Below are 13204 nucleotides of genomic sequence, written 5' to 3'. Positions count from 1 at the left end.
AAATCCCCAACCCTGGTATTATAATATAATACCAGAAAAGGGCACATACCCATCCTTGGTACTATAACATAATACCAGAGAAAGGGAAAATACACAACTGTGGTATTATAACATAATGCCAGAGAAAGGGCAAATTCCCCAACCCTGGTATTATACAATTTAGCAACACTGTCAACAACTTTCTTATTGACCAAATTGGGCAAACAGGAAAGCTGTCAACATCAGTCACAGGCAACCAACTTAAGGGGGACCATTTAAAGAGAGAGAAGGAGAGAGAGAGATAGGCACACATAAACATACATAGTTCTGAGACTAAGCAACCTCAGAGAAAATGCAATATTCCCTTCTGACATTGTCAAGTACAGGAGTGCAAAAATAATGAATAATGTAAAAAATATACAGGTTTCTTTCTCATACATAACCACAAAACACATTTATTCACATAGCAATGCATCAGGAAAAGAAGACCATAGCATTCTATTATAAAATGTGTCTGATAAACTAGGGCATGACAACAGGGGATGCAACATGCTAAGTACAACCAAAACAAGCAGGAGAGATGAAGTGTATATGGAGAGATTTTGAAGTTTCAAGCAAACAAGATAATGGGCAAACTTATTGCAACATAAGCAGAAGAACTAAGGAATGAGCTACTCCTTTTTAATTTCTTCAAATATTTTGGGTTTCTAATACATTTAAGCCTCAGTGGTGCAGCGGTAGCATTGTTGCCTCACAGCAAGAGGTTCTCTCATTCGATTCTTGGCTGGAGCACCTTCTGTGTGAAGTCTGCATGTCCTCCCCATGGTTGAGTGGCATTCGAAAGACATCTGTGAATGGGTGTGCCTTCGTTGAAGGCTGGGTCGTCAAGCTGGCAATTCGTCACCGTAAAAATCTACTGCCAATCATTAGTGGACCAGAGTTCTGCTGTGGCGACCCCTAACCGGGAAAAGCCGAAAGAAGAACAACAATACCATGATGGGAATGGACTCCATTCCTAAGTCTAAGTATGAATAAAGTTCATGTGTAAAATGCAATAGGAGAAAAATCACACTGGATGCAAAAAAATTGAAGTTAGCGCTAAAGTTCATGAAATTAGTATTGCTTCAGTCTTTGGTGTCAGCCAGACGTGCTCTTTGCAGCATCCGCAGTGTGCCCAGTAATGACTTCTTCTGCCATTTGTATGGAATTACATGTATTGTTAACATATCTAAATACAGCTGTAGATTCTTTTTTTATAAGACCCGTTACTCCTACTACTATTGTAACTGTCTAGGTATCTTTCTTCCACATTGCTTTTTTTCTGACTGCAAATCCTGATATTTTATAACTTTGTGTCTCTCTGTACACATGACACTGTAGTCACTGGGTGTAGTGATTTGAATGATCAATGCAACTTTTGTCTTCTTTTCATGGACCATTATATCTGCTTTTCTCACATCTATCTTTTGAACTGTTGGTAATGGGTGATCCCATGTGATGTAGACTTCATCATTTTCTATCACGCTTTGTGGCTCATGTTTCCAGTCTTTTTCAGCTGCTTCAGTATCATAATGTTTGCACAATCCCCAGTGCAACAGTCTTGCTACATTATTATGCCTTTCAATATACAGTCCTTCTGCCATTAGTATGTCACAACTGTTTCCAATTTTGTTTTACATACCTACATTTGTTTTTCTCCAACGTGTTCAATGAACTTTGTAAATCAACGTATATGCATTCCACTATCTTGGCCGCCAAAATTAACCTTTCATCTCTTGGTTTGAATTTGTGTCTCCTATACCATTCCTGCAGTCAATACTGGTCAACATAAGATTGTTCCAGGAGTTTTCTATACTTGTAATTATATTTATGCATTTTCCACATTTCTGCCTTATAATCTCATCTTTCACCTTATATTCTTTCTTTTGTTTTTTGGCATGTTCAATTGCTGCCTGATTTTTTTTATCTATTTCTGTTTGATTTCCATTCCCACTTGACACCAATATGCTTCTTCTAGGAAGGGAAGTCATCTTAGATTTATTCTCCTCATGTTTCAAAATTTCACTATGTTTGGGTCTTGTGAGGACACCAGATATGTATGCAGTCCCACGATTGCAGCTCTATAAATGTAATCAGTTTCAAGGTGCCCAGACCTCCTTTGGAACAGGGACTATATAATCATGGTATGCACTGATTTTTATAAATCAATTGATGAGCAGGAAGCATCCTTCTTGTTTTTCCTGTCTAATCTATCCAATACCTTTTGGAGTCAGTCCATCACTCCAAAACTGTAAATTAGGACAGGAAGAGCTAATTGGTTTACAGCTTGAACTTTGTACAACTCTGTTTTCAGGATTAATTTAAGTCTCCTAAACTATTCCTTACTGAGTTTTACTTGCATTTGTTCATGTTTTATTGTTGATCCTTCATCAATTTCCAAATATTTATACACTCACTCTTGCTCAAGTTCTTTTATATCATATTCTTGTCTCAAACTGATGTTTTCTTGGTGCTGCAGCTTTCCTGCTTTAAAGTTAGCTTTTGCACATTTATCAAGCACAAATGACATTCTTATATCATCTGAAAAAAATATGACTAATTGCTGTTGTGCTTTCAGTTCTTCATCTGATGAGCTATACAGTTTTAAATCATCAACAAAGAGAAGATGAGAAATCTTTATATACTGTTGCTTTCTGGGAGCCAAATTCTATCCATGACCTAATCTGTTAAGCAGACAGCTTAATGAGTAAAGGATAAGGCAAAAGAGCAGCAGTCCCAGGAATAGTAATTTGTCCTTTATCATGGCTTAACTGCAAAGTCGTTTGCCACTGTTTCATGATCGCAGTGATGTCGTTTATCAGTGCAGGATGTATCTTATAGATTTATAAGCACTGTTTTATCAGTGAATGTGGGATAATGTCAAATGCTTTTTGTAGTCTATCCATGCCACACTTAGATTCTTCCCTTTTTTGCAGTTCTCCACTATGACATTATTTAACAATAAATGATTCTTTTTTCGATATGACTTTCTTTTATTATCCTTTTGTTCTACTGCAATAATTGAGTTTTCTCTAAATGACTATAAACTCTGTCAGCATCAATTTCAATGTTTCAATTATATGTTTGAAGGCAAGTTGTTAGTCTATAATTTTTAGGGTAGCTTGCCGGTTCATTCTTAAGTGGAAGCATTGTTTTTCCTGTTGTTAGGCAGGCTGGTGTCTGCTCAGGGTGTGCATATTTCTTAACTTTATTTCAATCCCTTTGGCTGTTACTTCATCACATTTCATATCCTGTACATTTGAACTTTTTATTCTTTCTTTTACTTTTTTGCTCCATTTAGCATCTTTGTTATGTTCCACAGCAGCTTCATAGATATTTCTCCAAAATTTATCTATTTCTTCTGTTTTAGGTGGTCTTTCAATTCTCAATTCTCTATAGAACTTTTTGGGTTCATCAATAAACTGCTTATTTTGTACTTTTTCTTTATATTTATCTGCATATCTTCTAAGTTTTTCCACCTGTGATGCAATTTTTAGTTTGTTATTTACAGTAAAGCAAGATAGATCCTGATCTGTTCTAATACTATACATTGCTTTTATCATGTCTGTCTTTCTGAGTATTTCTGTTGATCTATTCCCTGTTCTATACTCTTCTAACTGTGGCACTTCTTGTATTAATTGCTTTATAGTTTTCTCTATTCGATACTTCCATGAGGGTATGTGACTTCTCCCCTTCCTTTCTCTTACTACCCTGTGTTCTTGTGGTAGAATGTTATCAGTTATTAATTTAGCTGCAGAGTAATATATTCTGTTTACTTCTGTTATATTGCATGGATCTCTATGAACAGTCCTAATTACTAAATTCATTTGTTTTATCAAACTTCTATCTTTTTGGTTTTTATTGACCTTCTGCAGTCTATTTCTTTCATTGATCTTAATATGTCTATCTAGCTCTATGAAATCAAGCAACTCTTCTCTTAGCTCATTTTCTTCTAAACTGAGGGCACATTTTTTGTTCTCTATTTCCTGCAGGCGCTCTTCAGAAAGTTCCTTAGCATATTCCTGTGACCCATTCTTTTCAATGTCATCATGTATCATCTGTTGCTCTATCATATGGGAACTCACTGGCCTATCTCATCTCAACATTGACTGTGTCAGAGCTGCCACAGTTTCCTGTTGCTTTCCTTGCCGTCCAGCTCCAACTGAAAGTTTATACTAGTCTCCTGTGAAAGTCTTGCAAAATATTTTCATATGGTGACTGATAAGTTGCTTCTCATTCCCCTGGTTTCTCCTTAATTTGGATATCTGTTACTCTATTCTGCTGTGGTGTTTTCTGAGTTAGATTTTTTACACTAAATCCTTCACTGCACAGTTACTCCTTAATTTCAGTTTCTATTTCATTAACTTCTCCGTTATTGATCTTCTTTTCTACTTTTCCTCTTTGTCTTCTTATTTTTTGTACTGCAAAATTTTCCACATCCAGATTCCTTTGCCTGTATTTCTCTTCAAATATAATTGGTGTTGCTCTTTTTGTATTGATTAGTTTTGCTTTCTCCTTTCCATAAATATTACACCATATTAACACTCTTTTTGTTTACCATTTCCATATTTCTTCTTCAGATGTCTCCTGATCTTCCTGTTTCTCCTTACTCTGGGGAATCATTCCATCATGCTGTAATGAAACCTGTGTTAGATCTTCACACCAAATCCTTAAGTTCTTAGGCATTCCATAACTTCAACTTCTATTTTTTTTTAATTCCACTTTACCAATCTTCTTTTCTCTGTTCCCTCTTTGTGATATTATTTTTTATTGTGAAATGTTCCATATCTGAATACCTTTGCCTGTATTTCTCTTCAAATATCTTTGGGGCTGCCTTTTTTGTATTGATTAATTTGGCTTTCAACTTTGCATAAATATTACACCATATCAAATCTCTCTTTCTTTCCCATGTCCATGTTTCTTTTTTATACCTTTCAAAAATCTATAGATTTTGTTTATATTTTCGCACTTCCACACATGCTTCTTCTTCCAAACAGCTCAAAGTTTCTTGGTTAATATAATGTATTTCACAGATCTGTTGTATTAATGAGCACAAATTTTCATTTGAAGTTTCTGGTAGTTTTTCTTGCAGAAGTATTTTTCTTTTCTCTAATTTCTCTCTGAATTGTTTTGTATATTGTGTCTGGAAATTCTGGGCTTTTTGCATAATAGTAACAATATATAATTTCTTTCTTATCCTCAATAGTCCACTCTATTGTCTTTATGGCTCTTCTTTGGCCTGTCAGTTTTTGTGATGTTTGTGGACTGCTACTTCCTTCTACAACAGGGGGACCATCCGCCCCCTGGGCCTGGTCTGGACCCATTGTAGGAATGTTTCTGTATTTTAAGGATTCTACACTGTCATTTTTTTCTAGTCCTGGCACCAATGTGCCTACCAAGATTGGGCAGTTTTTTATTCTAGGTCTTGTGCACCCAGCTGTCTTTTTTAATGTTTGACCTACTTCTATCCATGATATATGCTATATAAAATAAAGTCTATATATCACTATCGTCTTGGTGATATTTTCTGAAAAAACAGGTCCACCATGTGAAAGTACTCACCAAGACTTCAAGATGAATTCAATTTCAGCAATACCACTCTCCTTTGCTTGCTGACTTATCTTCTCTTCATTCTGACCCCTATTCCAATATGAAGTGACCAGTGGAACTGGAACATGAGAAGGAGAACAGGAAAGTGGAAAACATGTACACAAAATGGGAAGATAATATATAGTATGGAAAGTGAGCAAAATGACTAGACAGTCAAGAAATTGCCAGAGAAATAAGAAGATAACTTGATGACAGTAGAATTCACAGACAGGTTAATGAGAAAGCAGCTTGTCTATGTTTCATCACTGAATTGTGAGAACTGATTGCTCATGTCCTGCTGTTTTGAAAAGTAAACTGCAATTCAAACAAAAATGCAGAATTTTGAATATCCTTGTTAAACCATTGCATTTTTGCAATGGTTCCTTCCCCATTGCACCTCAATGCCTGGCTACCATCTCTGCAATCACTGCACTGTGGATTGAGTGGGGGAAGTAATTTAATGTACCACAACCTCAAATTTACTATATATTATTCCTGTTTTGTCCCACATTCACATTTACAGTTCTGCTATTATGCTATTTTCATGGTCACACTTATGGTCCTTGGAATTTGAAGATATACCCAGAGCAGCAAGTCTAAATGAGGATTGCAGCATGTAAGTCAGTTTTCTTTCCTAACATTCTTTGTAGAAAATTATACTATCTTTCACTTTAAAAAATAATTTTCATAGCTTTACATTTAAACATCTAAAATTTCTTAAGTAACATGGTGTATACTTCTGTGGAGGCTGTGACATCCCCTCTCTGGCCAGTAATTAAGGAGCCTGAATCTTCACCACTGACACTGGAGAAGGACATTCACTTGGAACAAAAATAGATACAGACAGTATTTCCAGATGTAGCTCTCTGCATCAAGCACAATTTCCCTTAGCAGCACACAGGGAACACACTCAGTCCAGGGTCTGGATTTCTCTCTCTGTCTTCCTCCAGGTCCCAAATAAGACTCTTCACTGGCACAGCTATAGAGCTGAGTCCTCAGCCAAGTCCTCCAGGACCTTCTCTGTGAAGCCAGTGCTTTGTGTCCCTGGTCCAAGCAAGCAGCTAACACACACACTGTTTGAGATTTCATTTTCACACACACATGCACACGCACACACACACACACACACACACACACACACACACACACACACACACACACACACACACACACACTTGGGAAAGGTTGGCACAGATTTACTAGCTTTGCCCCCTTCTGCTCAGACTATAAGGTAGTTACTGCTACCAGACAATATAAAGCCAGCTACTCTAAAGCTCTTACAAGGGTATCCAATTATACTGAGTGAAATTAATATTAATACAAATGGTAGTGTTTTTTTTTTACCAATGCACTAAGGCTTTCAGGAGTGGCCACAGAGTCACCAAATAGATGAGGACTCTCAAAGATTAAAATATTCTCTAAAGGACCAGTCACAATTAAAAGTTTAAATATATTTAGTAATAAATAGTAAAAGAACATGACAATATTAAATCCCTATTCACAGTAAACACCAGAGTTTCAATCACAGGAAATATTAAAATAACACAGATAAATAGATTCACATTGATATAGAAAAACAGTACTTAACTAATCTTATTATATTGTCCTCACTGATCTAAAGAATTAATACTCCCTGGTCACTTACTAGAGCAAGACAAGATGAAGCAGGTGAGGGGTCCTTCTTTGTCAGGTTCCAGAAACAGACTGCAATAAGACTTCATTCTCACCTAGTATTAAAATATCATCTTTAGTGATGAATTACAGAATGCCACCACATACATCTGGTCAGCTGACTTCTGGTTCCCATGCTACCCCTTGGCTAGAAGCTGTCAGGATCTAGCACATATTTGTCAATAATATACATACATCCAGCATTGCTAAGATCTGTTGCAGTTCATGGAAGTCATAAAACAATTTCAAACCTTCACCCTTCCAGAGTAGCACATCTGTGGTGGTGCAGCGGTAGCATTGTTGCCTCACAGCAAGAGGTTCTCCTGTTCGATTCTCGGCTGGAGTGCGGGGAGTGCCTTCTGTGTGGAGTCTGCATGTCCTCCCCATGGTTGGTTGGGCATTCAAAAGACATGCGTAAATGGGTGTGCCTTTGTTGAAGGTTGAACATCGAGCTGGCACCTCGGCATTCGTTGAAATCTACTGTCAATCATTAGCAGACCAGATTTCCGCTGTGGCGACCCCTAACTGGGAAAAACCGAAAGACAACAACAACCCTTCCAGAATAGCAATTAGTTCACCTCAAAGACAATACAGAAATCTTCCTAGTACAGACTTTCTGTCTCTGACTGCATCGAGAAATGTAAGATACAATCTTTATGGCCTAAGCCAGGTAATTTAATTTCAAACTATTTTCAAAGTTAGGTGGATTGATATTAACCTCTTCTCTTCCAAAGTCCTCTGTTAAAACATATACATTTAAACAGTTATAATAATACATTATAATAATTGCTTTTTCTGTCCAGCAGAGCACACTGTTGGTATTTTTTTTAACACAAGTAGCTTTACATATATTTTTTTTGACACAAGCATCTGTACAAATCGGTTTGATATATGAATGACATATAATTCTTTACAAAATTCCAGCTAGCTGTATTAGCATATGTTAAGCATCCACTGCTCTACTTCTACTGGCATAGCTGGCAATACCTTGTATCATCACAGAGGTATGATGTCAGTGCCATTGCTAAAGCCGGAAAACCATCCATTACCCCACCCTCTACAAGCACGCTCAGATGCACAAGTGGAGCAGAATTTTAGTCAGCATAAATGATAATTCATCAGTCTGGTGCTGGAAAGCAAACATGTTGCATCTAAAAGGTAGTACCAGTTACGCAGAAAAAAGTGAGGTATTTTGTCGGTTGAAAAACAGACTATTGCAACCACTGATCATGGCAAAATAGGAAAAACTAACAGAGTCCATAGCACAGCATTAACTGTAAAATAAGTCGGGTCTATATTAGAACACCGAACATTTAAAATGTCGAGTGTTTTAATATCGACCCATTTTCAGCAAACGCTGAAAATATCGAAGAAGCAGAAAACTGAATTCTTTCCTAGGGAAAGAATTTGGTTGTCCATTTCTGTTGCTTTGGTATTTTCAGCGCTCTGTTGGAAAGTTACGGGTCGGGTTCAGGTAAGTGTGCAATTGAGTGTGGGTTAGGTATGTGTGCGATTGTGTGGACATGAGGGTTAGGGCAGGTTAGGTAAGTTAGGGGTAGGGCATGGGTGAGGTGAGTGTGCGATAGTGACGGACCTTAGGGTTAGGGTTTGGGTTAAGGTAAGTGGATAGTTAGTGGTGTGTGTATGGTTTAGTGTAGGGTTAGGTGTAATATTTTAGGTGTGTGTGGATTGCTGTTTGTTTGGTGTGCTTGTGTCGTGTGTATGTATTTTGGAACACCAAATTTTTTCCCTAGGAAAAGATTTGCTGTTCTGAACATTCAATGTTTGGTATTTTCGAATGGTAGGGTTTGATATTAGAACACTCGACATTTTGAATATTCAGTGTTCTAATATAGACCCATTGAGCCCTGTAGGCCACTAAAACTGAAACAAAACAGCAGACTAGCAAAAGGTAAAGCTATGGTTTCACAAATGCCATATGTTAGATATGTTTTAAGCTGACATTTAGGAATTTTGATAAAGTGACAAATTCTTTTTAGGTTCATGCCTCTCAACTGTCCGAATTTTCTCAGAATGCCCATATTTTTCCCTGATATTTACAATATGTTCCTCATAAAATTTGTGTTTTTTGACAAATCCTTGACAACTGAATTTACTAAATAATGGTATACATTTGAGTTTCAATCTTTATATCCTTCAGAAAATGCATGCTAATACAAATTTTGTCATTCTAGCTACCTTCTAAGTTTATAAACACAATAATTAAATCTGTCCCTTTTTGGGGGGATTTGGCCCCCCAACTCCCATTATTTTAGGCTTTGTTAAGATTTCTTGCACTAAGAAGTTGAGAGGTATGCTTATGTTACAAACAAGGGTGTTACATCTGCCAGTGCTAGGCCAGACTGGCCAAAACTGTCAAAACCTATAAGGAAAATCTAACTGTTATTAGAATGCCACAAAAGCTTTCAAAAATTCAAACTAGAAATACAATTCCTTTTAAACTATACTTCCAGTTCAGACAATATAATTACAGCAACCAGGATCTAAATGAAAAAAAAAATATATATAACAGCTTTTCACTTCTGCAGTTCTTACCCAAAAATAAAACAATAAATCAATAAATAAGCAATATTTTTCCCTACCCCAGTAGTTTTAAACTTTTGCCAGGCATAACTGTCCCTTGTACCACGGTCATAGCGATAGGTTGGAGGGAATGTGATTTCTTCTTCATCTGTAGATAGAAAACAGAATCTATTCAATGATCTGCCTAGAAGGTTAATAAAATTAAAAATATATAAAATGGACAAGCTCCCTCCCCTCTAACAACCCTATCAAATGAAAGAATATATTTACTACTAATCACCATGTATATACTCTCATTACAATGACTATGGTCCTTGTACGCTACTACAGTCACCATAAGCAGCACAATCAAATCTGTGCTTCATCATTGCATTCTTGCAAAGTAGTGTGATTAGATATGCAGTCTGCTTCTAACAGTCTGGCAAAAGGCAATGTGATTATAAATGCAGGCAGCCATAAATGTTATGCCATGTATAGTATAATTGTGTCTTCACAAACTGCACACTAGTAGTGTGATTACAGCTGCTATTACCATGGTTCCAACAGGTGCAGAGATGATAGTGTTGTCTTTTCTAAGACCTCCAGTCCATGTGATTAAAGCTGCAATCTCTCCCAAAAAACCCACAGATAGTGTAATTACAGCTGTTCACAGTTTATTTTATTTTATTTACTCTTTGCTAACCAGGTTAGTCCCACAAGGCCAGGATCACCTTTTCAGAAGAGAACCAAGGTAATATTCATAATGACCAGGTGAAATTTGGGCAGGGCATTGAGAAAATTCCCCTACTCTTTGGAGCTGCTAGGATACACTGGAGAGCAGCTATTGCAGCAAGGAAGAGTTCCAAGATGGAGGAGAGAAGGGAGAATGCAGGCAGTGATACAGATCAAGAAAATATGGAAAATGTTGTGATCACATATCATAAGTAAGTTATGAAGACAACACTGCAAGAAGGAGGTTTAGATACACAGGTCTTGGTGGATTTAATGAACCGGGCTTGAAACAGAAAATGGATATCTTGTAAAGTGGAGTATCAAGGTGGAAAGAGTGTTAGGCGAGGGAGCAGAGGAGAGCATTACTATGTAATTAGAAAAGGACAGAAGACTATCTGGTGCAGTTTTGGCTAGAGGAAAAAGTAACCTTAACAGCATGCACTGGAAAAAGGATTTCAACAAGAATCAGCTGAAAGATTAGCTTTTGCAGAAGCAGCAAAAAGAGTGAGATCAAGACAGGAAATACTGAAACAAGCAGGAAAACACAGGAAGGACAACAGACTGAAAAAAACAAGCAGTAGGAGGAATTAAGATTAATACTAATGAAAAGATATTCAGGTATTAAGTACGTAACAGTATAATTGTACTACTGGAGTTTAATCTGCAGTATTGAGGGATGATTTAATGGTTACGGTGCTTATCTCACAGTCACAAGGTCCAAGGTTTGGTTCTTACCTTTGAAAGGTGAATTGGCTTGGTTTAAAGGTGAGTCTATATGATGAAGCTAAGTCTTTTGCCTTTGCTTCTTTATACACCTTCACTATTATGGCCTGCTTCTAGGAATAATGGCGGCGGTCAGTCGTAAATATCTGTTTAAAGAGGGTAGACAGAACTTTTTTAAGAATTCAAGACTTCCCCTTTTCCACAATTCTGTTGAAAGACCATCTATTCCTGGTCTTTTCCCTAATTTCATCTTATTTAGTATTTCGTGAACCTCCAATGTGGTACAAGGTCTTACTAGATCTTTTTCCTGCTCCAGTGTAAGCTGGAGCAAGTTTGAATCACTCAAATACCTTTTTATCTCCATCACATCCCCATTTCTCATTACTTCTGTTTGATGATTAATGCCTTAAAAATTATTTAAACTCTTCTAAAATATCACTTGGCTTCACCATGACCTCATTCCCTATGTTTGTATTTAATGTTTCAATTGCCTGTTTTGCTTTCTGTTGTCCTAACCTAATAGCTAACATACTTTGGTTTCTAGGGGCAATCCCTAAAATACTTTTCCCTCACTTCTGCACATAAGTCCCATTTTATATCTAAAAGATATGAAACTTCCTTTCTTTTCTGCTTCAATTCCGCCTGGTCTTCTAAAGCACTTGTTTAGCTATACCTTCTAATATATGTAATTCTTTGAGCTCTCTGTCTAATAAGGTTTTATGTTGTCTCCAATTATATTGTAAGTACCTCAGTAGTTCTGTCAACCTAGTTTGTAACTGTTCTCATTTAACACTGATTTCTACCTCTTCTGTTTTTGCTCTTCTAAGTTCTTTTCTGAGATGATCATTGACACAATCAGTAAAAACTGCTTTATTAAGGCAATGTATATGAATATGTAAGAAATCTCCAGTGTTTTTCTTGTTTCATGGCAGAGATATCCTTTATATCTACCAACACTGGTGAATGGTCAGAAAAATTTACCAGGAGGGACCTATACTCTGTCTTTTAAAAACAAACGTTCTTTTGAGGCATATATTACGTCTAACCTGGCCCAGGTCCCATGTTTACCAAACTTAAAAGTAGATGCTGGGAGAGATCCAGTGTTACTGTCCACATCAGTCAATTCTACACTTTTCAGATCTATTAGTCTACCTGTTCTCATGCTCCCCAGGTTTCTATGGGCTTTAACTACTTCTCTTGTCTGTGTTGTAGTATCTCAGTCCCCTCGCATGTATTAACATTCCTTCCTGAAAATGTGGAATTTTAGCCCTAATATCCCTATATTCCAAGTTACTCAGTCCCAGTAGCAAATAAATGGAGCACAGGTTAGTCCTAGGGCCTTTGTAATAGCCCATGATTGTCTCAGACCCCCCCCCCCATCTGGCATTTAGTTGCCTATTTTCAATATGAAATAATCTGCTAGCAATACTGTTATGTCCTATTAGCAACCCTGTAGGGCCAAAGAAAAATATCTCTGTCCTTCAGTGTCCTCTAATTAAGTTTGCATGTTGCTTGAATCTAAACAGGTTTCTTCTTGTAGCAAGCAAATGTTAGCCTTACTTGTACTGATATATTGAAAAATCCACCTCCTTTTTTGTTTGTCCAACAACCCAGTGACATTTCAAGTTAAGGTTCTAATGTCCCCTTAGTTGATGTCATTCATTATATTTCATATTTATATCCATGTAAACTTCAATGTACCTTTTTTGTATTCCTCTTCTCTTTATCCCCTCAGCCTTAAATTGTTATGTGGACTGAGTTACAATCTTTTTCACCTCTTTTTAAAAAAAAAATTAAGATCCTTACCAGTAAAGAAAAGACAATAATAAAGCAATTTAACAAATAAGAACAGACAAAAAAGATAAAAATAATGTTTTAATGACTGAGCAATAAGTGCTCACACTAGCTAAATTAATGGCCCAAATTAGCAGTCTATTTGGTTTGGCAA

The 13204-nt window shown here is 36.8% G+C and overlaps 1 protein-coding gene across 1 annotated transcript in view; it reads right to left on the bottom strand.

Annotated features, from left to right (window-relative positions):
* LOC122789860 (phosphatidylinositol 3,4,5-trisphosphate 5-phosphatase 2A-like) overlaps positions 1-13204 on the bottom strand; it is a 1099782-nt gene that overhangs the window by 243270 nt on the left and 843308 nt on the right. Inside the window, exon 17 of the mRNA XM_044057294.1 lies at positions 9882-9970. Within this exon, the coding sequence (XP_043913229.1) occupies positions 9882-9970 (89 nt within the window). The remainder of the gene's footprint in view (positions 1-9881; positions 9971-13204) is intronic.

This window comes from Protopterus annectens, chromosome 15.part0, assembly GCF_019279795.1.
Source record: "Protopterus annectens isolate FY-2018-M chromosome 15.part0, PAN1.0, whole genome shotgun sequence".
Taxonomy (NCBI): domain Eukaryota; kingdom Metazoa; phylum Chordata; order Ceratodontiformes; family Protopteridae; genus Protopterus; species Protopterus annectens.
Note: the sequence above shows the minus strand (reverse complement) of the source record. Positions and strands in the feature narration are given on the sequence as shown.